This window comes from Elephantulus edwardii, unplaced genomic scaffold (assembly GCF_000299155.1).
Source record: "Elephantulus edwardii isolate Elephantulus edwardi_28Jun2011 unplaced genomic scaffold, EleEdw1.0 scaffold00074, whole genome shotgun sequence".
NCBI classification, from domain to species: domain Eukaryota; kingdom Metazoa; phylum Chordata; class Mammalia; order Macroscelidea; family Macroscelididae; genus Elephantulus; species Elephantulus edwardii.
This window is the reverse complement of record NW_006399824.1, coordinates 6035955-6062153: the sequence shown is the minus strand read 5'-3', so window position 1 is coordinate 6062153 and position 26199 is coordinate 6035955. Positions and strand designations below refer to the sequence as shown.

Sequence of the window (26199 nt, the reverse complement as noted above, 5' to 3'; positions counted from 1 at the left end):
AAGCACCAGGCCAGGGAACAGTCCCATGCAGAAGAGTCCCAAATGTGAGACCTTCCGTCAGATTGCACCCTTTTGGAAGGATATTAAATCTTGGTGGAAAACCACTGAAAGTTAAAATATTAAATCAATCAATCTTTATTTAAACAGTTTCCACGGTATTGTAAAATAAATTTTAAAAATAAGTATTTGCAAAAAAAAAAAAAAATTTGCAATATAGCCAAAAGTCACATGTATTGCGCTGACTCACATTTACAATTGCTAAGCATAACACCATAACTAAGCATAGCACCATAATACTGTTAGGATTTGTTTTTAAAAACCCAAAGAACTCGAAAACACTGTGAAAAGTCTAAATACTACCCTGCAGCAGGAATAGATTTGAAGGGGATAACCCAGTGACTGGTTCTCAAAGTAGCCAAAGGCTGCTAGTTCTGGCAATGTTTAAGATGTTTTCCACTACTTGTTTCCTTCAAGCGGAGCATGACCCATAGCGACCCTATGAACAAAAGGACTAAAGCCCCTCTACAACTATTGACATTTACCAAAATTCACAGAGTTTCCAGAGGCAAGTGATTTAGGAAGTGTATACCACTCCTGCTATTAAATTTTCTGATAAATAACCTTCCCGCAGTAGCATGTCAGTGTTCACAAGAGAAGAACTACAAGTTACGTAAGAGTAATTCTTGTCCATAATGCCATTATGCACAAAGACATTTATTCTAGCAATATAGTAAAGTCTCTGTTCTTACCATGCTATTTTTCCCTTTACAGATTCTCAACAGTAGTATCTAATGGTCATAATTTTTAAACTTTAAAAGTCATTTCAATTAAATTATAACCATAGAAACTGTACTAGTATCAGAACATAACTATTTTATTACAAAACTGAACATTATTTACAAAATGGGAAAAAAAGATCAAAAGGCTATTGCAGGCAAAAGAAAAGCTCTTCACTTAAAGAAAAACTAAGGAGTATTTCCATGCACTCACACACCAATCATTTTTGAAATATGCAAACTCTTAAAATTCATGTAGGAAAACTTTAATGTATTCACAATACTTGTATATTTATTAGAAGATAGAAGGGAAAAAATCCATGGTTCTGTACAATAAGTTTACTATTGACACAGTTTGTTCATGTTCCTTTAAGAATTTTTGGCTTTCATGAATAGCGCTGAACATTGTGCAAGTAAGAATTATAACTCTGTCACCTTGCTGAAATCATCACCACAAGAATAGCACAAATAGTTTAAAACTCTTGCAATAAGCTCAACAGCTGTAATCCCAAAGTTATATTAAACTGAAGCCTTCATTGTGATCAATAGCTTGAATCAGTTTAGATCGTAGAGTTTCTTTATCTGTGTATTTTGGAAGGTCCAGAAGATTAAAACAGGTATGGGAAACGGGGAGGTATTCCTCACCACCTCCTGTTGACTGAATTACTAGTTTTAGGCTCTTCATACCAAGAATAGGAATGCGATCGCTACCTGTCAAGAATACTGCCAAGAAAAAAAAAATCATTAAGCCCAAAATATTTAATGAATCAAGGTAGCATGCTATTTAGTAGACAGTCATCATAACAAAGTTTTGTATTAGCATTTGTATGAATGTAAAAGCCTCCCTCCGGAATTTGCAGGAGACAAGTTTTTGAGTTTGGGGTTTTTTTTTGTTTTTGAGACAAGTTTTGAAGACATATACTAATTAGAGATTCAAAGTATTTCCCTAAATGTATTATCTTAGTACTGGCACACAAGAGGTGCTTAACAAGTATTTGAAGAATGACTATCGTTATTGATAAAAACATTTTGGTAGCTCGAGTTTTGATTCTATTTTTCATTAGTTTTCAGTGTCATTTTTTAAAGAATTTAAAATGGCAGTCAAAATGCAAATCACTGTCAAAGAATAATGACTTACCAGTACTGACACTGAAATGTAAAAGAACTTAACCAAGATTCAGATAAATTCTTAAAATCACCTATTTTTTCTTACCAATATCAATAGTCTCAAACAGAATGTCACTTATTTAGACATAAATTCAGACAATGTGAAAAATTAGCCAATTAGAATAGATCTTAATTGATAAAAGACACAGGTTAAAAGTGGATCTAGAAAGTTCTGTAAAATTTCCAAATCAGTTATCAAAACAGAGATAGAACACAGAGAAGAACTATGTACCAGAGTCCTTTTTAGAAATTTACAAGAATTCTATATTCCTACTTTACTGTATTCAGAGTTAAGAGTATGTTTGCATTAAAAGAATGCTATTGTACAGGAAAACAAAATTTAGCTTTAGAAATACGAAAACTCACATAATACAGAATGTAGAATGCCTATATTTTAAAAACGCAACAATGAAGGAAAATTTTTTTTAAAAAGTGCACTGGGAGAGTGGAATGGGAGGGTGAGGGGGTAAAATGTGCAACAATGAATGAATAAAAATCTAACTTCTCTGTACATGCTCATTAAAATTTTATTTTTAAAAAAATAATTAAGATTATAAATGTACTATATTATATATATATGGAGAGAGAGAGAGCGCGCGTGAGCAATAGAGAGAGAGAGAGAGAGAGAGCACGAGCTAGGTAGAATTACTTACATAGAAATTGTTTTTTCTTTTCCAATGGTAATTCATGAAATACTTCCCAAAAAATTTTAATTGTGGGATGTTCTGACCAATATTCTCCTTTGTATTCTGTATTCTAAAAATAACATGATCTTTTATTAACATGAAAAGATATTCTTTTGTATTCAATTTGCAAAATTGTCTTCCTCAGAATGCAAAGCTAACGTGGTACAGTAGGAATTTACTTATTTTCTAATTGGGTGTGCTCTATTCCAGGGAAGAAAATACGTATGTATCAGCAACAATGCCTCTCCAGCACCTTGAGGAAAATGATGGGATGTACAATCTCACTTCCAAAAGTAAATGGCCAAATAAAGATAAAAGAATTATGAAATTTATGTGTTAAGTTTCAACACAGAATGATCCATGATAACAAAAAAATTTGTAATTACAATGTCAAGCCTAAATAGAATCTTTAAGTTCCAAGAGTTTAAAAACATGTCTCAATTTTACTTACTGATGTCTAAGTTCTTATATAGTTTCAGGTATCCAGTTGAAGCCCAGTAAGTATTTACTGGTTTCATGAATTTCAGGCTTATGCCACTTAGAGCCATGATATGTTACTGAATTCTCAATATTTCAAATTCAAAACACTCAAAGCTCAAATGCACTGTTGTACTGCTGTTGAGACCAACTCATAGCTGTCCCTACATCATGTTTTCAAGGCTGTAAATGCCATGGGAGGAAATGGCCTACAATTCTCCCACTCCACCCCAAGGAGCTGACAGATTAGAACCACCAAAGTAAAACAGTCCTTAGACCACTAGAGCTCCATAAGTGAAATTTGGTTTCTCAAAATATTTGCTATTATATGCAAAGAAGTCTTGATAAAATGGCTTAAATTCTAGCATGTTAATTTATTAACTTACTTAAATTAAAGCTAGTGAGCATGTTGGTAGGTTAGTTTGCTTTTTAAATGTCTAAATACTCTGGCGAATGTATTCACAGACCTTTTACGTGAGCTCTGGTGGTAAAATCCATGGCTATGCCAAAGGCTATGCCTCTTTGGAGGTTCAAAACCACCAGTAGTTTTACTGGAGAAAAATTTTCTCCTAGACAAAATAAAGACAACATGGGAGTCCTGGTGGTGCAGTGGGTTAATGCTTGGCTACTAATGAAAAAGTAGGTAATCTGAATCTACTGCTATTGTTAGATGCCACTCAGTCAACCACGACTTCTAGTTATCTTGTGAACAACAGATCTGAACCTTGCCTTACCCAGTGCCATCCTCACCATCCCTAATACACTTAAGTCCACTGTTAAAAGAGTTACTATGTCAATCCATGTTGCTAAAGATCTTCCTCTCTTTTTTTGACCCTCCATCGTTTCCAGCAAGATGTCTTTTTCCAAGGTATAGGCCCAACTAATAACGGGCCCAAAGTATGTGAGAGAAGGTTTCTCCATCCTTGCCTCTAAGGAGTACCTCTAAGTGCACCTGGTTGCACTTTTCCAAGACATATTTATGTGTTCTTCTGGCAGTTAATGAGGCATTCAGTACTTTTCTCAAATACCACTGAACCCTCTTCCTTTATCATACCCTAGTGTTCTAAAATGATTAGACTGGACCTAGGTAATCATTAAAATAAAGTAGATGCAAGGGAATATGTGAGCTTAAAGGAGAGAGAAAAAAAAATATACTATTGGCTTTAGCCTTTCTTTTGTATCATTCTCTTTGGGGAAATTCAGCTGCCATTTCATAAGGATGCTCAAACAACCCTACGGAGCTAGATGATTATGGTGAGAAACTTGCTTGTCAAGGGTCATGTGAGTCATTCTGGAAGCAAATTTCTGGTGGCCTAGTGGTAAGAAGCTATACTGCAATCTCAAAGACACACGATTTGAATCCACCAGCTGCTCCACAGGATAAAAATGGCCAGTCTCTAAAACCAAGGACTATAAACTTTATTATAGAAACGCTAGGAACAACACTAGAAGTTCTAATCCATAACATAATCAGTCTTCCAAGTATCCTGAAAAATCTACAACCAGGAGAAGATAAAGTAGATGAATGGGATCTTCTAAGACTCAAATCCCTATGCACATCCAAAAACTTGTCCAACAGGGTAAAAAGGGAAGCCACAGACTGGGAAAAAGTATTTGGTAATAACATATCAGATAAGGGACTTATATCCAGAATTTATGAAATACTTGAGCACCACAATATAAAGGTAAATAATCCAGTAGAAAAATGGGCACAGGATATGAACAGGCACTTCACTGAATATGATATTCAGATGGCTAACAAGCACATGAAGAAATGTTCAAAATCCCTAGCTCTAAGAGAGATGCAAATTAAAACAACTATGAGGTATCATCTCACCCCAGTCAAAATAGCAAAATTTAACAGAACAGCAAGCAACAAATGCTGGTGAAGTTGTGGAGAAACTGGAACCCTTAATTCACTGTTGGTGAGAGTGTAAAATGGTGCTACCACTGTGGAAGGCGGTATGACGCTTTCACAAAAAGCTGCAAATAGAAAGACCATTTGACCCAGCGATTCCACTACTGGGAATATACCCCTAAGAGACCATAACTAACATCTAAGCAGATATATGTACACCCCTGTTTATTGCAGCTTTGTTCACAATAGCAAGGAGTTGGAAACAGCCTAAGTGCCCGTCAACAAACGAATGGATAGAGAAGCTGTGGTATATTCACACAATGGAATACTATACTGCATTGGAAAACAAGGAACTCATGCAATATTATTCAAAATGGTTGACTCTGGAGAACATTATGCTGAGTGAAATATTCCAGTCACAAAAGGACAAATATTGCATGGTGCCACTGTTGTAGAATGGGACTGACCTTGGGGTTGAGGAGAGACTGAGTAAGATGGGTTCAATAATGTATACTACACTGAAACAGAGGAGGGAGAAAACTGTTTAAAAGAGGTATGTGCTTAGGTTATTTGTCATGACAGGAGTCTAGAGAGATGGCTACATGGTAGAATGGGCCTGGGGGAGGGTTTGTAAAACAATGAAAGAATTTTTCTTTTACTTTTCCAAGAGGGTAGTGTTCTAGGGGGGAGACATGGGAGGGGACAAATGTGCAACAATGAATGGAAATCCAAAGCGTCTGTAAATTTTTACTGAAATTAATAACAAATTTAAATTTAAAAAAAATAATTAAGTTAGAGTAAGGATGGCAATGGATTTATAACTGCTCAAGCTAATAACACTATATCATGGCCTGGAGGAGGAATAGTGGAAATGTATCCACATTTACAATATTCTTCTTTCCAAAACCATTTATGGAAAATAGGAGCTGCATTGGAACATGTATCTCTGGATTGGAAATGTTCATACTGTTAATACTTCTAGCCTTAAGCTTAAAAGATTATAATGTTCAAAATTATTTGTTATACGTTTGTTTAAATTTTTTCCTCTTTTAAGAACTGGGATCTAGAGGGAAAAGACCAGAGAATGGCCAAAATTATTGGGGCAGCTATTGCTGCCAGTTTAGGGCCTGTGTCAGGAAAAGGAAGTCATATACAGTGCCACCCAAAGGTAATAAAGGAGGTCAGAATTGCTTCTACTGTGGAAAGCTGGGCCACTTTAGTAGACAGTGTCACAGACGAGAGCCACAGATAGGCAAAGGAGTAGAGAGGAAGCTCCCACTCACTTGCTTTAAGGGGGGATCTGAAGGACATTTGGCCAGGGGTGGCCCACATCACGTCCTCGTGGCTGACAGGACCCAGCTCCCAGCTGGAAACAAAGGAGGACACTTCAACAATTTAGATCCTCCCAGAAGAGCTGTGGGTGAGCATTAACATTACTGGGAAGTATATTCATTTTCTCCTGGACACAAGAGCCTACTATTTGGTCCTTAAAAGCCTTCTGAGGTCCCAACTCTTTTCACTATTTCTTAGTTGTTGGAAGTGATGGAAAACCTCATAAGCAGTTCCTTACTTTACCTCTGCCTTGCATGTGGACTTCCAAGCTGTAAAACAACCCAGTGGGAGATGGAATTTGCTCCAGAACTTCAGAACAATAAATGACATAGTTGAGCCTCTACATCTTGTGGTTCCTAATCTTTATACTATAATAGACAAAGTGCTAGTCAATAGGCCTTTTATTGTAAGAACTACCTTCCCTCTGTAACTTGATTTGTGCCACTATTAGAGCCTCTACTTGGGATATTACTGCTTTTTAATTTTTCATTTTTGACTCATGTACTTTTAACTTGTTAGTTAAATCTGTGTCTCCTAGGCTGCAACATTTCCATGGTACATATTCAAGGATATAAACATGTATGGCTAAGCACAATTGATAACAGTGCATCGAAATTCCAAAATCAATCTCCATAATAGTCTATGTGTTTCCTATTGCCAAAGGGGCCCTTTAGAGTAGTGAGAGAAGATCTTCACCCTGAAACCCACAGCATCCCTTTTCAGCAGGAAGTAGCTAAGAAAATATGCCGTCCCCTTTTCCTTATGAATCAGGGTGAAGTCTCTCTCAGGGAGGAGTGATAGGGAATGGAAAAGGACCCACTGACAAAGAAGATTAATCAGAACTGGCTTTGACAAGCAATGTGGCAACTGGACAATTAAAACAGACTTTCAAGGGGGGGGGGAGAAGAACGAACTGGGGAGGAGGGTAGAGGGAAAGTGCAACAATGAATGAGTGAAAACCCAAAATCTCTGTAAATGTTCATTAAAATGAATAATAATAATAAAAAATTGACCAGTCTCGTCCTGTGTGATTTACTGTCTCTAAAAACTTTCCAGAGGGTCAGCTATGGATCAGTTCTGACTCACAGGCACGGAACAACAAAGTATACTTTAAAACTGTGTCTTACTGAATGAACACTCAGGCATGATTTGAAATACTCAGCAAGTGCTCTTCTAGGAAACTAGAAGGGGGCGGGCAGAGAGAAAGAAGACAAAAATCCTGCCCCTGTGCAGCAAAGGGATAAAAGATAGTAAAGATAAGTTAAATTTCTATTACATCAAATTAAAATAAAAACAACAGAAAAAGAAAACAGGCAAAGGGGTTAGTTAATGTGAAAAAGGATTGCAATTTTAGATAAGGGAATTTCTAGGGAAATTATCTGAGAAGGTATAAAGTGGAGGTGAAAACAAGAATCACGGGCTTAACAAGGTGAAGAGAAGGCCAGGTAAATACAAAAGTTCTAAGGCTATAGAATGCCTGGATGATACGAGGTTCAATAAAGTTGTCAGTAAGGCTGAAACAGGGTAAGTGAGAGAATGTGAAATGTGGTAAGAAGATTCAAATTGTACAGGATCTTGAGGTGACTGTGAAGTCTGACTCATAGTAATTCTCTATGGGAGAAGACTGCCATTCTCTGTATCGTGAAGCAGCTGGTGGATTCAAACTCCTGTCTTTGGTTTGGCAGTTGAGCTCCTTAACACTCACCAGAGCTCTCCTTTTTTTTTTTTTTGGTCTGAATCAGTCATCACTCATTGCTTATTTTCTGTCACACTGTATTTTTTGGGGTACATCTCAAGTCATTGTAGATTTGGAACTGACTCATAACATATCCTTCAGTGTTTGTGGTTTTGTTTTTAATCAGGAAGCTGTAAATTGCACAGGAAGAGACAGCTCATCTTTCACCTAGGTAGTTAAAGGCAGATTCAAAAGACTAGAGAGGAGGGGCCTTTGGTTTCCTCGCACAGCTCTCCATGGACCAGTCCACTAGAGCCCCCTGTTCTAAAGTACTCCTATTTTTATCCCTTTATATATAGTTCTATGAGTTTTAAAGAAAATGTACAGGTTTTTATAACCATCAAAATCAGACTAGGTATTTGTCACTCCAACATGATCCCTTGTGCTACCTACTTCTCTGTAGTAACTTACCCTTTCCGTTCTCAACCACTGTCATCACAGTTTCATCTTTCAAAGGTATTTTGTAAATGGAACTGTATCATATACCTCTACTTCAAAAAGTTAAGAATGTCAGCGAAGGCAACAAAATCCTTCGACCAGATGGACTGACATGGTGACTGGTACTCTGGGCTCTAATACGCCAGGAAGTGTGAGGATGGAACAGGATAGGACAGGGTTCAGATCTGTTGTTCATAGGATCACTATGGGTCATTTTTGACTCGACAGCATCTAACAACAATAATATACAACTTTTTGAGACCAGTATCTCTCATACCCTCTGAGACTCAGCAAGAGATCATTTCTTTTTTTAATTTTCAGGAGTATTCTATTATTCTGTTCTAGTATTATGGTCGATTATACATATAGATTGATTATTATATCCTTTTACCCAATAAAGGACATTTGAGATCTTTCCATTTTTTTTGGATTATTTACAAACTTAAAACTTAGAGGTGGGATTGCTACATCATATAGTACATTTAACATTATAAGAAATTGTCAAATGGTTCCAAAGCAGCTGTACTATTTGATGTCACTACTAATACTGCATGAGAATTTTTGATGCTTTAGATCCACATGAGCACTCAATACTACCAGAATTTTCTTTAGCAGTTTCTAGTAGATAATGTATCCTTACTAAACATTTTCTCAAGAAATATTAGAGAATTAGTTGGATAAAAAAAGTTGTTAAAAAAAAAATTCCCAGTCTTCTCCTGAAGCGGCCTTTTACTGGTTTAAAACAAAACCATTTCAAAGCTTGCTCCCAAAGGGTATATTTAAAAAGGAAAATAATGAGCATAATTTATTTCCTGTTAAAAATTTCATATTAAGACTAATCAGAAAAAAACTGGATCATAAGCAGTGCTAACACTTTCTAATCGGCTCTCCTAGGACTGAAGCAGCATAAACAGCCCATTTAGTTTTAGTTGGGGCTTTTATTCCCCTTGTCTTGCAGGTGATACTCTATTTGAATATCATCAATGTCACAAAAAAATACAAAATTTATGACAAATTTATAAACATTTCAAATTTTTTCCTTGTGGAACAAGAATGGTATTTTCTAATAAAACAACAATAATAAATTATGTAAAATGGAAACAAGTAATACACCATTTTCTTCTTTCACATTTCCACTTGAAAAATGTTATAGATTGAATTTTTCTACCTTTTCCAGTTCTTTCCAATCATAGTTTGTATTTCCAATCACCATTGCTTGTAGCTCATTTGGCTGGAAGAGCTGAAGGACTTTTCCTCCACAGACTTTATGAAAGCCTGCATGAAAGGCATCAAATAAGGAAGCCACTGATTTATTGAAAATGTAATCCACGTAAGCATCAACAAACTCCTGCCTAGTGGGGCAAGAAAAAGAAGCACAAATAGGAAAAAAACAGATAAAAAATCATTTTATGGAAAACACATATATAGTCTTATTACATACCACAGACTCCCAGGAGAACAAATAGGTCTGTCTTGGAGAGGGTGAAACGAAGTTTCCCCTTGGAGGCAAGGATTCTGATGCTCCATCTCATATACTTTGGGCGCATGGCTAGGAGGGACCAGTCCTTGGAGAAGGACATCACAAATGGAAGGGTGAAGGGACAGCTCAGGAGAGGAAGACCCGGATGAGATGGACTGACACAGTAACTAGGGCAGTGGGATTAGGTGTGCTGGAGTCAATGAGATTGGCTCAGAATAGGGCAGGGTTCATAGCTACTGTACATAGGGTCACTATGAGTCACAACAGCAGATAATAACAAGTCTTATTAAAACTTAATAGCCTTATTGTTGTTTAGTACCATTGAGTTGGAACCAACCCATAGCTGACCCTACAGTGGGTTTTAAGAGAAAATTAAGCACATGAGAGGAGATTGCCCACCCTTCTCCAGCAGAGCAGCTGGTGGATTTGAACCATGGACATTCAGAACTGCAGTGCAGAGTGCACGTTGTTATCACTAGAGCCCCGTTTTTAAAACCTTTACATGTTAAAATAAAAATGTAAGATACTGAGAAAGTAGAGTTCAATGGAATCTTCAGAGAGAAGTGTATTATTTTCTATATACAAAAACTTGTATAGAAACATGAAGACTGATTTTACGGGTGTGTGTAGGCTATTGTCATCTGCTAATACGCAGAAAAACATAAGGACTTTCGAAAGAACTAAAAAATATTTACAAATTAGTAATAACTTTTAAAAAAAGTTTGGGTTTTTTTAAATATTATATGTGTGTGTACCATCAAATCACAACTGACTGGTACAGGAGATTGTCCTTCCTTCTCCAGCAGAGCATCTGGTGGATTTGAACTAAGAACTTTCATGCACCACCCTATATAAATACCTTCAAAGAGTGATCTGTAAAAAGCTATTAGATGATAAAAATAAGATCTTTGGGTTCCAAACAGTTTGACAGACATTCCCCACTTCCCTCTGGGTTTCAAGGAATCTGAACACTATTCTTTTTTTTTAATGTGGCCATCTAAGGAGAATGGGCACTTGGGCCCTAGGACTTAAATATTTCACTTTCTAAGCCTTCCCTCCAGACCTCCTTTTAGGGAGACAGGTCCTTCCTTTTGGGGACATAACTTTCCAATAAATCTATCATTATTATTTTATCTTAAAAAAATTATTTTTTCACACTCATTTTTGAAAATGATAAACTCCCTACAAGCAGGGAGTAAATATTTAAAATTCTACACATTCTGTAAGTTATGATAGAGTTCTTTAAAAAAAAAAAAAGAAAGAAAATGTTAAATAACAGGGCACTTTGAAATAGATCTGTGTCCCTTGGGCCTAAGGAAAAAACAAACTGCATCGCTAAGAGTTCATAGAAACTGCTGTGTAAAGCATTTAGCATAATGCAAAATTTTATGATTAATGAGAAAGAACATGAGACATTTATATGATTAAATCCCTTAAACATAAAAAGTTAAATTATTTTATGTTAATCTATTTTAAGCCACACTCATTATCTATCTAGATTATGTATTATCATAATTTATCTAGATTATATAACCAAAAATTTAAATTGTTTGTAAGATAAATAATCTACATATCTAAACAAGATATATGCATTGACAAAAAATGCTAAGTACTAATATTAACAAACTTTTACAGAACACATACACTATTCATGCTAGTTACTATTCTAAGTGTTTTAGAATTACTTTTATGTGATTCTAAAAGCAAACCTACAAAGAAGGTATTATTGACCTATTTAGGCATGTGGGCATCAACTAACCTACCTCAAGGTACACAACTTGAACTTCGAAGTAACAGAATCAGAATTAAAATAATTTACATTAGGTCCTTGGCAAAAGTTAATTAGTCCACTTAAAAATTACAATAAAAGGAACAAGTACTTTTCTGTTCTCTCTCTACTTGCATACTAACTACTGAAAGGCAACTATTTTTAAATTTCTAACAATTTTAAATATCTAATTCTCAGGGTAAGATTTACCTTGTATTTAACTGTTCCTTTTTTCCTCTATGCTAATATTATACTTACCTAACAATTTTTGGTTCAATAATCATTTTTATCATGATTATTCACAAGTAATATACAGAGCATTTAATGGTTAACAGATCTTTTCTTAAGGACCTGGAAAGTCTTTAGAAAGTGTACACTTGTAGAATTCATATGATCACTATGAATTGAAGTCAACAATAACTAGTTAAACTGTGCCTTAAAAAGACTGTTTTCATATTCCATGCTTTCAACTTGGAAAGTATCTTATTTAAGTCTAGAGAATTTTCTTGTACCATTTTTTTGGTAAATTTCATTCTATTATGTGTGAGTATTTCTCTCAGTTTCTTAACAGTATCCACTTGCACGTTATCCATTACTTTGAGGACACTAATTTTCATTCAATTTAAAAGTTCTGGTTTTCATTCTGTCTTCTTTCTGTATCCTTACCGTTTTCTAGTATTGCTTTGGTCAATCTTCCTTAAATGTCTATAGATCTTCGGTTCTCTATTCAATCTACTTAACTTAAGCCATTTCTGCAGAAAAGAATCCTCCAATATACAGTATCAGAGAGTATCAGGTGGTCAATCTTCCTGTTTTTAGTTGAGTGCTCTCCTTTTAGCTGTAATACTGTACTGTTGTTGTGTACCATCAAGGAACACCCTCCATGAGATGGACTGATTCAGTGACCAGAACAATAGACTAGGTGTGTCAGAGACAGTAAGATTGCCTCAGGATAGAGCAGGGTTCAGGGCTGCTGTACACAGGGTTGCCATGAGCCATGAGTCGCAAGTGATTCTACAGCACCTACCCTCCACCACCACTGACTTGGAACCAACTCATAGGTGACCCTCCAGCAGGTTTTTATAGGCAGTTAAAGTGAATAGGGGTAGACTGTCCATCTTTCTCCTACAGAGCAACTGGTGGATTCAAACAATGCTCCCTTGAGTTGGCAGATACTACTATGCCACCAGAGCTCTCTAGCTGAGGTATCCTCAAGTCCACATTCCCTTCAGTTCAATCTTCATGTTCATAGTTATGGTAGAGCAGTTACCAGATTATTGATATACTAAAGGAAGAGGATTTCAAACTGCCACTTTTAAGGGGCAATCTCTACAAAAAAGGCAACCTCTGAATTGCTTCTTGGAAGTCAGCCTTTCTTGTCTCAGGTCCACCTTACATTGCAGCTCTTGTTGACTGGCTATCTATTGAAAACATACTGGTCTTGTCCTATTTCTTCCCTCTGATCTTGTTGTAATTAAAAACAAAAACAAAAACAAAAACCTTTACTGATGTTTCCATAGGAATCCAGACGTAAAAGACAGAATACATCAGAAACCACTAAAACCCCAAATTTTAGATAAGTAAAAATTTAAGATTGTGAAGTTTCAAAACAAAAGGGGAATACAAGAAGTACTGACTCTTACTCCTACCCCTAATGCTGCCAAAGTTACTTACCGATTTTGTTTGTTCACAGCTGTGTCAGCACCGTTTGGAACCAGGTCTTTTACTTCCGTTGCACCGAAATTTTCAACTGTGATCTATTAATTAATAGGAATTACTTTAAAAGGGCAGTGTCAGATTAAAAATTTGAGTGTATTAATTATTATTCTAGCTTTATTTCATTAAATATTAGTTGTAAATCTGAGACAAATGTTATAAGCTTATTTGTGAATTCTTCATAAATCTAACTAAAACTTTTAATCCTTTCTAACAGTTTGAAACCCTACTTGACTAATAATAAACTATGAAGCTAATAAAGAGCAAAAACTTCCTATTACATAAGAAATATCAGAACAGTAACTTTAGAAGTAAAGCATTATGTTTCTGGACAAGTGTTAGAATTCAATGATAAGTATATATTTAGCTTAAAACTTATATGATTTCTTCCTACAATATAGTTGTTATTTCTTTATTCCTTATCACTGCTGGGTTGACCACATGGTTGATCATCTTTTCCAGATGTCATTTTATAAAAACACTTGTTAATTCTCAAACACTTGTTAGTTTTTTATTTTCCTGACTAATCTAATCTGCTAATTATTCTTCCAAAGATTACCATTCCTATCACTGTATTTTTTTCTTTCTTACCAATATGTTTTTGAATATTTTCTTCTTTTCTGGGAATGTTTGTTGTGTATCTGCTACCAGATGGTACAGAGATGAAAGTTTAATTCTTATAGAGGGAATATGAGAGAATGAAGAAAAAATGTCACATTCAAAGAATCTAGAAGCATGGGTTGTTGTTGCTATGTGCCGTTGAGTCGCTTGTGACTCCTAGTAACCCTATGTTACAACAGCCCTAAACTCAGCTCTGTCCTGTACCAATCACTGTATCTGACACACCCATCCCGATTACCCCAGTCACTGAATCAATCTACCTCATAGACAGCCCTCCCCTCCTGCGCTGTCCCCTCCACCCTACCAAGCATGATGTCCCTCTCCAAGGACCAGTCCCTCCTTATAACATGTCCAAAGTATGTTAGACAAAGCCTCAGAATACTTGCCTCCAAGGAGCCACTTGGTTTAACCCTTTCCAGGATGAATCTGTGTTTCCCTAGCAGTCCACGGTACCCTCAATACTCTTCTCCAGCACCACAGTTCAAAGGCATCCATTCTCCTTCTATCCTCCTTAGTCATTGTCCACTCTCTGATGCATAACAAGTGAGAGCAAAGACCCTGGCCTGTATCAGGCATACCTTAGTCTCAGAGATACCACTGCTCTTCAGTACTTTAGAGAGGTCCCTAACAGCAGACTTTCCCAAGGCAATACGTCTTTTAATTTCCTGGCTACTGGTGCCAAGAATGTTGACTCTGGAGCCAAGGAAACTGAAGCTGTGAACAATCTCAATCTCTTCACCATCCATCCTGATGCTGCCAATTGGTCCGGTGGTGAGAATCTTTGTCTTTTTGACATTGAGCATCAACTCATATTGGAGGGTGCAGTCCTTGACCCTTTGCAGCAAGTGCTTCAGGTCCTCCTCAGTTTCAGCAAGCAGGGTTGTGTCATCTATATAACACAGATTGTTGATAGATCTTCCACCAATCTTGACCCCACATTTCTCCTCATAGAGCCCAACCTCTGGGATAATCTGTTCTGCATACAGGTTGAAAAGGTATGGAGACAGGACACATCCCTGGCATACGCCCTTCCCAATTTTGAACCACGCAGTGTTTCCTTGCTCTGTTCTGATGACTGCCTCTTGGTTCAAGTATAGGTTTCTCATTAGCATGATCAAGTGTTCTGGGATTCCCATTCTTCTCAGAGTCAGCCACAGAGTATGATCCACACAGTGAAATGCCTTTGCATAGTCAATGAACACTGTTCTGGTATTCCCTGCTTTCAGCTAATATCCATCTAACATTAGCTACAGTATCCCTAGTACCACGACGCCTTCTAAGCCCAGCCTGGACTTCTGGCAGTTCTCTGTTGATGTGACTGTGGAACAGACCACCAACTACTCATATGCAAATTCAAGCTGAAGCTGAGGAAAATTAAACCAAGTCCATGGGAACCAAAATATGACTTTGAGTCTATCCCACCTGAATTTCAGAACCATCTCAGGAACAACAAGTTTGAGGCCTTGAACACTAATGAGCGAAGACAAGATGAGTTGTGGGAAGATATCAAGGGTATCATCCAAAAAGAGTGCAATGGTCATTGCAAAGACAGAAGAGGAAGAGAAGACCAAAATGGATGTCAGAAGAGACTCTGAAAATTGCTCTGGAGTGCAGAGAAGCCAAAGTACAAGGAAGTATTCAAGATACTAAAAAGCTGAATAGAAGATTTCAAAATGCAGCATGGGGTGACAAAGTAAAATATTACAATGAAATGTGCAACAAACTGGAATCAGAAAATCAAAAGAGCCGAATTCGCTCAGCACTTCTTAAGCTCAAAGAACTGAAGAACAAATTCAAACCTCAAGTTGCTGTCATCAAGGATGCTTTAGGCAGAATATTAAATGATCCAGGAAGTATTAAAAGAAGATGGAAAGAATATACTGAGTCACTGTATCAAAAGGAATTGGCAGACACAGAAGAATTTCATGAAACAAGCCTATGGTGATGAAAGAAGTAGTTCAGGCTGCTTTGAAGGAAATGGCAAAAAAATAAGGCCCCAGGAATAGATGGTATACCAATTGACATATTTCAACTAACAGATGCTGCCCTGGACGTGCTCAACAAGTTGTGCCAAGAAATCTGGGGAACAACCACTTGGCTGACTGGAAGAGATCTATATTTGTTCCCATCCCAAAGAAAGGTGACCCAACAGAGTGTGGAAGCTATAGAACAATCTCATTGATTTCACATGCAAGCAAGATTCTACTGAAGATTATCCAAGAACGACTGGAACAGCACATCAGCAGAGAACTGCAAGAAGGATGGGTAGGAATCCAAATTATTGGGAGTGAGTGGGATTTCAGATTGAGCACACAGATTGAATTTAAGGCTAGATATGAGTAGAAATCACAAGTTATTACTATATATTGCAGTGTACTCTCTAAAAACAAGGAAGAAAAGGTGGGTTAAAACATAGGGATGGACAAATATAATGGAAATAAGGGGGGGAACCCTACAAATTGCTGATTATAAATATCAATGAAGCCTACTCTAAATATATTATTTTTCAAAAATTAAACATCTTGAAAAAAATGACAAGGTGGAGAAATATGAGACTTTATCATAGTACTTGAATATACTGATTTTATATATGTTGATTAACAAACTGGAAGCAAAATTATTTTCCTTTGATGTCAATTTTCAGTGAGTTAAGATGATAGAATATATCCAAGAAAAAGTGATACATAAATATGCGTATCAATGGAAAAATGAGAATTAAAATAATCATATTGCTATTATGTACCACTGAGTCAAAATTGACGCATGGGAGGGAAATTGCATGGGAAAAATTACACATCTTTTTTTCTGCAGAATGGCTCATGGATTCAAACTGTCTGCCTTTTGGTTGGCAGCACAATGCACTAGTGGGCCACCAAGTTCCCTTAAATTGTCAGAGTAAATAGTAAGAAAAAGTCTAAAAGAGGATTCTCCCTCACTCCTCGGGAAAAATCCAAAATTTTTTTCTCTTCTCCCCCCGCCGTTTCTTTTTGGCATGTGTACCATCAAATCCGATCTGACTGGTACGGCAGGAGATTTCCCCTCCTCCTCAGCAGAGCATCAGGAGAATTTGAACAGCGCTCTTCTGGGATTGCAATGCAGCATCTTGCCACTAGGCCACCAGAGCTCCCTAATTTTTTCCTCTTAATGGGGAGGAAAAATTAAGGAAAATAAGTGTATCTACTTCACCTTATGTTTGCCAAATTTTGTAATAATGCTACTATATGCCATTTAAAAAATGTTGAACAAATTTCTTTAGGGGCGATATAATTTTACTGACAAAGTTGATAAACTATGGTTATCTTTTGTTGGCTTTCACTTTAATACGATTATTAAGCAGAAAAAAAACCCCAATTGCTTATCATTTCTCTAAGTGTATTTTATAATATTCAAGTAATTATCTTCTGAAGTGTTTAACGTTTTTCAATTTTGTATTTATTAGCTTCTAGGTGGTCTGATTTTGTCAGATCTTCACTTGTCAATGGTTTTTTATATTATTTAATCAGTTACTCAACATCCCTTTCACCAATTTAACAAAAATTTGTACCTTTTTTCAAGATTTGCAATTTCATTTTTCACACACCATTTCAACGTACGTTCATTTATACTGAGGATTCTGGAGGCCTAATGAGAGGGTATGGAGTTGCACTGCCAACTCAAATGCAGGTAGTTCAAATCCATCTGCTGTTCTGCAGGATAAAGATGGGTAATCCAAGTGATGTTGCTGTTGTTAAGTGCCATCGAGTTGCTTGCGACTCATAGCAATCAAGAGCCCTAAACCCTGCTCTATCTTGTGCCAGCGTCACTCTCTCTGACACACCTACTCCCACTACCCCAATCACTGAATCGATCCATCCCATCAAGGGTCTTCCTCCCTGTACTGTCCCTCCATTCTCCCAAGCATGATGTCCCTCTCCAAGGACGAGTCCCTCCTTGCAACATGCCCTAAGTATGTCAGACTAAGCTTCAGAATCCTTGACTCCAGGGAGCATTTTGGCTTCCCCCTCTCCAGGACAAACCTGTTTGTTCTCCTAGCAGTCCATGGTATATTCAACACTCTTCTCCAGCACTACAACTCAAAGGCATCAATTCTCTTTCTGTCATCCCTAGTCACTGTCCAGCTCTCCAATGCATAGCATGCAACTGCAGAGACTACTGCCTAGATCAGGCACACCTTAATCTCCAGCCTGACGTCGTTGCTCTTCAGTACTCTTGAGAGGTCCCTCACAGCTGATTTTCCCAATGCAATTTGTCTCTTGATTTCCTGGCTGTCAGTACCAAGAGTGTTGACTGTGGAGCCAAGCAAACTAAAACTGTTAACTATTCCAATCTCTTCATCATCCTGATGCTGCCAATTAGCCTAGTGGTGAGAATCTTTGTAAAATAGTTTTGGGGCTGGGGGAAGAGACCAATTCGGAATCTTCCTGACTTCACCATTTTGCTGCAGGTACAGGGAACCAAGAAATTTACAGCCTCTAAAAACCTGGTGGAAGGTCAGTTATGAGTCAATTCTCACTCGACAGCACATAATAACAATATATTTATAATGCAGGGTGAAATTTAATAGTGAGACACTAAGACAAGATGAACAAATGTTAGCGAAGTGGAAATGTCTGAGTGTGAAGTTGTAGTCAATTAATCATCCTCCTTATATTATGATAACTTTTGCTTTTCTAAGAATTTCTAGAATTATACTTAAAAAATGAGTATGTGGATTAGAAAGAACCCTTGAATTTATAAAACTCTTTGCACAATGATAAAGAACATAGGCTTTTAAGATAAAGAACACAGTATAAACACAACATTGTTTTGTTTCAGTTTTCTTTCTATAAAATGGGAATAATAATACCAATCGCATAAGATTTCTGAGTTAAATAAAACACTTATCCTATATAAATGGAAAAAAACACACTCACTTCCATCAAGAAAATTCTGGCTCAAAGCAACCCTACAGGCCAGGGTATAACTACCCTGTGGAGTTCCTTTATAAAGTAAAGGCAATAATTTACCTCCAACCTTTCAGTTAGCAAGTTGAGCACTTAACCAGCAGGGCTCCTTTTGAATCATGCTCAACACACAGCAAAAGCTCAATAAATGTTAGCCAATACGTTCTTTAAGAATTACAACCATCATCAAACATGATACAGCCATTAACGTAAAAGGGATAATGGATCAGGCTGACCTATGTCTTTTCATCTTACCGTAAAATTAAGACAAAATGTTTCTTCTACATCATCTTCTGGATAATCAAGTAATTGTTGCATGCTTCTGCAAAACAATGTTTCTTTGAAATAAAAATTCATTTGATAGAAAAAATATTACTGGATAGTTAGACTATTTCATTTATGAGACGTATGTCTTTCCCATTCACACTTTGATAGAATACTTTTATTAATCTATACTTCTTGTATTAGAACAAATCTACAAAAGCACAAGCACTTAATAACTTGCACAGTAATAACTTAGAAGGGTAAAAATAGTACTCTAAGGTTTCTACCTTTGAATACTTTATGTATCTACCACACATATTCAAAATATATCTTTCTATAGGTTTTCTTCCATTTTGTGTAGTTAAAAAAGAAACCTTTAGATATTCTAGCTAAGAATGAAGCGGATTATGGCAATACAATAAAAGAACAGATGAATCCTTTAAATATTTTTAGGAAACTGACCTAGTATTCATGAAATCTGACATTCATAAAGCATGGTCAAACCATCAAAATTTAGCAAGCAGTTCTAGTAAAAAATTCTGAATCTTAGTTAACATAATAATGGATTTTTCTTTATTAGAAGGCTCTTTATTTTGAAAATTCATAAGGCAACAAATTGGAGCTATTTCCACAATGAATAAAATCCCTGCTTAATCCCCATTTCCTACCTCCTCAACCCTACCCTTGGAAGCCTTTACTACTAACCTCCCAACATCAGGCACTAGTTCTTTCAAATCGTCCAGGGATGGTTTCTTTTTCAGCAGTTTTTTGTATAAAGCCAAAGGAAAATGAAGGTCCACAATGGTGAAGTTATAAATTGCTAATCCACAGATAACACCAATCAAATGGAACAAATCACTGTCTTCAAATGTCTAAATAAAAGAAAACAGGGGAAAAAGATAAGACAACTTAGGTCCTCCCAACTAAAGAATTAAAAAGTTTCTTTCTAGTTATAAAAACACATTTATAACAAAAATTTGAAGATACAGAAAATAGTAATGAATCAGAAGGGAAAAAATATCTGTATTCTTTTCTCCTCTGATGTTATTAATGTATTTTCCAAGACTTAAAAAATTAAGAAGCTAACCAAAATAGTATTTCTAATACATGTATTTTTATACACACACACACACACACACACACACATATATATATAAATATAATATGCCACAATTGTTTTTTTAGAAATATGGATATTTTCCATGCCATTAAACATTAAAAATAGAACACATATTTACAATTTTAAAAATTAATCAAAAAAGATTAACAGAGATGGGAAAACTTGTAATGCATACTCAGAAACAATGATTTTCAAGATGTGCATTCTCACCAAATTTAAGATAGAAAAATAATTTTAAAATGCAGTTAAGGTCTTATCTAATATTTCTAATTGCAATATGAATACACTCTTATGTAATTACTTTTGCAGAAGTGATTTCTAATAGTAGTACACTATATCATATAGAAGAAATGCCATGATTTACTAATTTTTGTTACAATTAGACATTTAGGTTTTTGAACACATCATTTATTTTTCTACCATCTAATTACTAATATATAATGGTCCCAAAAAATTTTATAAACATGATGGCCAAGAGTTTAGTTGGTTTTTTTAAAAATGTGAATTCCAGGCTGTGTCAGCTACTATATGTAGTGTTTGTAACTGCAAGAGCACTTTTTAAGAAGGTATTTATCTAATTGTTTTGAGTGTTAAATGGGGTAACACATGTAAAAAAAAAACACAAACAAACCAACAACCTCTACCACAATATATGTATTACATAGGGTCATTATTTGCTACTAATACTCAAAGTAAGATGGCTCCCCATATATTCTGTTCTTTGTCTTCAAAGATTTTCTTAGAAGAATGAGTTTTAATTGACTCATCACTTTTCCTCCACTGGCATTTCAAAGACTGTAAACTCACAGGAGGAGACTGCTTGATTTTCTCCCTTATTGAACTGCCTGCCTTTGGGTTAGAAGTGTAATTCCTTATCCCTTAGGCCACTTAGTGCTCCCCCTAGAAACTATTCTATTCAGAAACTAACTATCAGGACAAGAAAATGTTCTTTATGTCCAAGTACTTCTTAGATTCTGAACAACTTCTGTTCAAAAGTCTGCCTATAACTCCTATTTGTATGCTAAGTTAACAGTTAGGTATGCATGGTATCTAATGCCAGTCAAATATTTTTCCAAGTATACCACAGACAAAATTATTAAGCATATTTAACAGAACAGGGAGCTCCAGTGGCCTAGCCTGCAGCAAGCGATGCAGCATTCTCTAAGGCAGTGCCTCTCTGGTAGTCTGAATCCACCAGCAGGCTCCTGAGGAGAAAGACTGGTAATCTCCACCTGTACAATTTACAGTCTTCCAAAAACTCGTTGGAGGGTCAACAATGAGTTGGTTCCAAGTGGACTACAATGAATTAAGTATTTAACATAATAATAAAAGTAGTGCCTATTTATTATTATGCACTGTATCTCACATTTTTATGTAACAGGCTATAATAGTAATAGGTTTACAACTGCAAGTTGTGTAAACCAAGATTCAGATTTTCATAACCTCAGGACTGCGTGTATTGGGTCCTTTTTATCTTGTAGAGACATGTTTTTTCTTACATCCTTTAATTTTAATGAACATTTACAGATTTTGGATTTCTATCCAATATTGTTGCACTTTTCTTAATAAATTATATTTAATATTTGTTATAGTTGCTATGTACATCCTAGTTATAAGCTTTTTAACCGCAGATTTCTACTGTGCATAATTATTGTTGCTAGTTGCCAACAAATCAATTCTGACACATGGCTACCCCAGGTAGGCAGAAATAGAATTTTTCAGTGGTCAAATTAATTTTTCCTTTGTGATATCCCATACAATGCTTAAATTTACAAATTCTTTAAATACGAAAGGTTAAACGTATTAATCTGTCCCCTGAAACCCTTCTACACCAGAATAAAGGAGTAAAAATGGTATGAGTGCACAGGAAAGAAAAGGGATTACAACACTAAAAGTGACATCTTTAAAGACAGAGAAACTGACAAATATGTGGTGACACTTAGTAAAGCAGAGAAACATTAGTTTATAGGAGGTAAATCAATTAAAAAAAAGTAATTTGTGCTGAAAGTTCAGAAACAGAAAGGACTATAACGACAAGGATAGGCCAGCTAGTTTAAGTCAATAAAGCTTAAGACTTAGAAGTTCAAGGTATAAGGGTGAGTTTGAAAGTAGGAAAGTAGGACACCTGGGGGAAAATCCCTTGTCAAAAAAAGTCTGGACCAATGAGAATCCTGGCTTTCAGTCCTCAAGTTCAGTGACAGGAACACTGATAAAAACCCTACTGCTATCAAGTCCATTTCAACTTTCACTGACATCACAGAGGAGAGGAGAACTGCTCCAGTTTCCAAGGCTGTAAGTCGATAGAGAAGCAAACTACTGATCTCTTCCTGGTGGGTTTAAACATTTTGATTAGCAGCCAATCACTTCAGACCCTGTGCCACCAGGCCTTTGTAGAATACTAACAACTAGGGCTGTAATATTTCTTGGAAACTTCAAACAGAATAACATTTGAGGACTTTTCCTTTAAAATTAAATCCCTGCTTAATCACTCCATAGGGTGCTTTGGTTGTACTGCTAACCCAAGGATCACGCCTCTCTGCCAGTTCAAATCCTCCAACAACTTCTCAGGAGAAAGATGGACAGGGTTTTTCCAGTGTGATTCACTGCCTCTGATAAAACCGCTGGAGGGTCAAATATGAGTCAGTTCTGTGTTGACAGAAATGAAGTGATGATGTTTAGCTGAATCACTATATGGAGAACTCGTGGTACAGAGCATAATTTCTATTAACTAAAAGGTTGGTGGCTCAAATCCACCAGTTGCTCTGTGGAAGAAAGACAGGCTGTCTCAGCCAGATAATATTTACAGCCTCAGAAACCCAATGGAGTCACTATGAATCAGAATCAACTTACTGGCAATGGGAAATACTCTAAAAATTGATACTACAGTTAAAAAAAAAAGTATAAATCCATACACACAAAGTACCTTGTAGTTTTTTCAGCAATACACTCTTACATACTTATATAAGCAACCTAGAATCACAAGAAACGAACAAAAGAGAAAGGTAACTTGGAGAAATTCTAGGTACTGCAGAAAACAAAAGATAATGGAAAAAACAATATCCTGAGCTAGATAAGTAAACATATTATATCCTTGAGGGTGGGGAAGAATCAATCTAGAAATTATAAAAAAGGAGCACCAAAAATTGCCTAATAGGCAACTTCAAAACTCGCTTCCTCAAACAGTAACAAAACACAAACCAAAAAAACCTAGCAAATACTTTAAGAATCAACTATGCTGACCTTCTGAAATCCAAAACATACTTATACCAAGCAAAGAAAGAAAGAAGGCTTAATGAAGTTAGAAGTCAAAGGACCTGGATGAATGCTGCAGTATATTTAGTCTCTTAGCACCCTCCACTTTCCAGCAGGGCAGCAGCTGTAAAGATAGCAGCCTGCATTCTTCCTGCAAGATGTTGCTAGCAGTGGGTACAACCTAAACCTTAATGACAAAGAAATGAGTTACATCTTCTGGCCTGTGATGTTTCAAAGTCAGCCTTGGTTAAGTATGTTTCAGAGTTTATTAACAACAGAAACTTCCCAAGTGACACTTAAAATATTCAAAGTGCCGTATCTTTCTCTCTCTCCGTCCATCCATCCAAGCTGAATTCGTAGGGGTAATAGGTAAGAAGAGTTGGGGTAAACAAAAGATAGAAGAAAGCTTGGGAATAAAGAGGTTGGGGAAGATACTCTTGAGGAATAAGGGTTCTGAAAAGCTTCCACACATATTCAAGGAATCTACAGGGCTGAATGTATACATTAAAAAAGACCTAAGAAAACTCTTAAATTTTCACCTCTGATTGATCTTTTTTGTTGCTGTTATGTGCCACTGAGTCAGAACTGACTCGCAGCTGATCCTACAGTGGCTTTTTAGACTCAGTGTGACTATCTTTCTCCTGTGGAACAGCTGGTTTTGAATTGGTGGTGAAATTCTGTACCCATCAGCCCACCAGAGCTCCCTTTAGGGTCCATGATATGCAGAAATCGTTGAGATGTAAATGGCTTGACAGAGATAAAAACAGCTTGACTAAGTGTTGAAGGCATGCCCAAAAAGAACCATCCTGAAGACTGGCAAAGTTTGGTTTTTTCCCTTTCTCATTCCTTTTGATGTTTTAAGGGTACCTCTGTCAGATCACTAACCACTAGGTTAGTGGAGCAGAGTGCTTAGTAATCTCATAAAAAATGTAGACTTTAAAAACACTTTTTATCAAAGTCACTAAATAAACAACAATATACTATAAGCAGCAGTAATTAATCCTAAAGAGGAAGAACACTGATTACTACAGTAACCACTAATTAGATTACAAGTGATCAATTTTCTGGGAACATAAAGTGAGAACAGTAATAGATCAATAATGATTGGTTGTATGAAATACAGTGCACTGCTTGCATGACTGCAAGAAAGACAATGCAAATGAAGGATGGTATAAAACAGAGTGAAATACAAGGCAAATAGATTATTGCATGGAAACTTAAAAATTTAAAAAATGTCCAAATTTCAGAAGGAAAAAAATCTGAGTCAGCCAAAAGAAAATACAAGCCATTCAAAAGGGCGAGGGGGAGAATATGAAGAGAAATTCTCCCTAAAGAAACCCAGAAATTGAATTTACTAGACAAAACCTGTGTAGCTGTCACCTATGTTAAATATTCTCAGATCTAAAGAGAACATGAACAAGAACTACAGAAAACCAGGGAATGATATTCCGTTAAAAACAGATTTCATAGACTTAAGGAACAATTACAAGGAGGAAATAAATTTAAAAATATGAATTTAATTATAACAGAAAAGAAAAATTCTCTGAAGGGATTCAGCAGCAGATTTGAGCTGTGGAGATGTCAGCTGAAATTATCTAATCTAAGGAATAATTTTTTAAAAAGTACTGAAAAATAAAGAGTTCAAGAGGCAAATAGAAAAAGAAAGCTTAAAGCATGAAAATATAATAGAAGTTCTTAGAGAAGACAAAAAGGTAAGGAAAAAAAGTAACTGATACAGTATCAATCAAAATCTGATTTTGAGGAGTTTAATATGTTCCAAAGGAGACACATTATATGTCAAAAACCAAACTAAAAAATTTTTGACAGCAGCAAGAGAGAAACAATCATCATGTACAAGAACTCCTTAATTACAAAACAACTATGAGATATCATCTCACTTCAGTAAGAATAGCAAAAAACTGGCGAAGTTGTGGAGAAACTGGAACCCTTACTTACAGTCGGTGGGAGTGTCTAACGGTGCAACCACTATGGAAGGCAGGATGGCACTTTCTCAAAAAGTTGCAAATAGAAATATCATTTGAATCTCAGTCACAAAAGGACAAATAGTGCAGAGGGCCACTGTTGTAAAACGGGACTGACATCAGGGTTGAGGGAGGACAGAAAGGAGGGGAGGAATGTTGTATATTGCACTGAAACAAATAAGGGAGAGAACTGTTTAAAAGGGACATATGAATGGGTATTCTTGTTATTACAGAAGTCCAGAGTGAAGGCTGCATAGTGGAGTGGACTTGGGGGGAGGGATTGTATAACAATGAAAGTTTTTCTCTTCCTTTTCAAGAAGAATGAATTTTGGGGAGTCGGGTAGGTAGGGAGAAAAGTGCAATAATGAATGACTAGAAACCCTAAGTCTCTGTAAACTTTCATTAAAATTAATAAAATGGGGGAGCTCTGGTGGCCTAGTGGCAAGAGACTGCACTGCAATCCCAGAGGAACACGGTTCGAATCCACCAGACGCTCTGCCGGAGAAGGAGGCGCAATATCCTCCTGTACCAGTCAGATCTGATTTGACGGTACACACACACAAAATAAATAAAATAAAAAAAAA

At 36.3% G+C, this 26199-nt stretch overlaps 1 protein-coding gene across 4 annotated transcripts in view; it reads right to left on the bottom strand.

Moving 5' to 3' along the window:
* Positions 1–598: 598 nt before the first annotated feature.
* Positions 599–26199, bottom strand: part of HERC4 (HECT and RLD domain containing E3 ubiquitin protein ligase 4) — a 136263-nt gene continuing 110662 nt past the window's right edge. For 2 of the 4 annotated variants that reach the window (XM_006889015.1, XM_006889018.1), the window contains 6 exons: positions 19967–20133; positions 19253–19319; positions 13392–13474; positions 9638–9821; positions 2597–2699; positions 599–1499 (listed from right to left, as the gene is read on the bottom strand). In XM_006889015.1, the coding sequence (XP_006889077.1) occupies positions 1291–1499; positions 2597–2699; positions 9638–9821; positions 13392–13474; positions 19253–19319; positions 19967–20133 (813 nt within the window). In that variant the 3' untranslated portion in view covers positions 599–1290. The remainder of the gene's footprint in view (positions 1500–2596; positions 2700–9637; positions 9822–13391; positions 13475–19252; positions 19320–19966; positions 20134–26199) is intronic. The other 2 variants (XM_006889016.1, XM_006889017.1) reach the window with 2 other exon arrangements.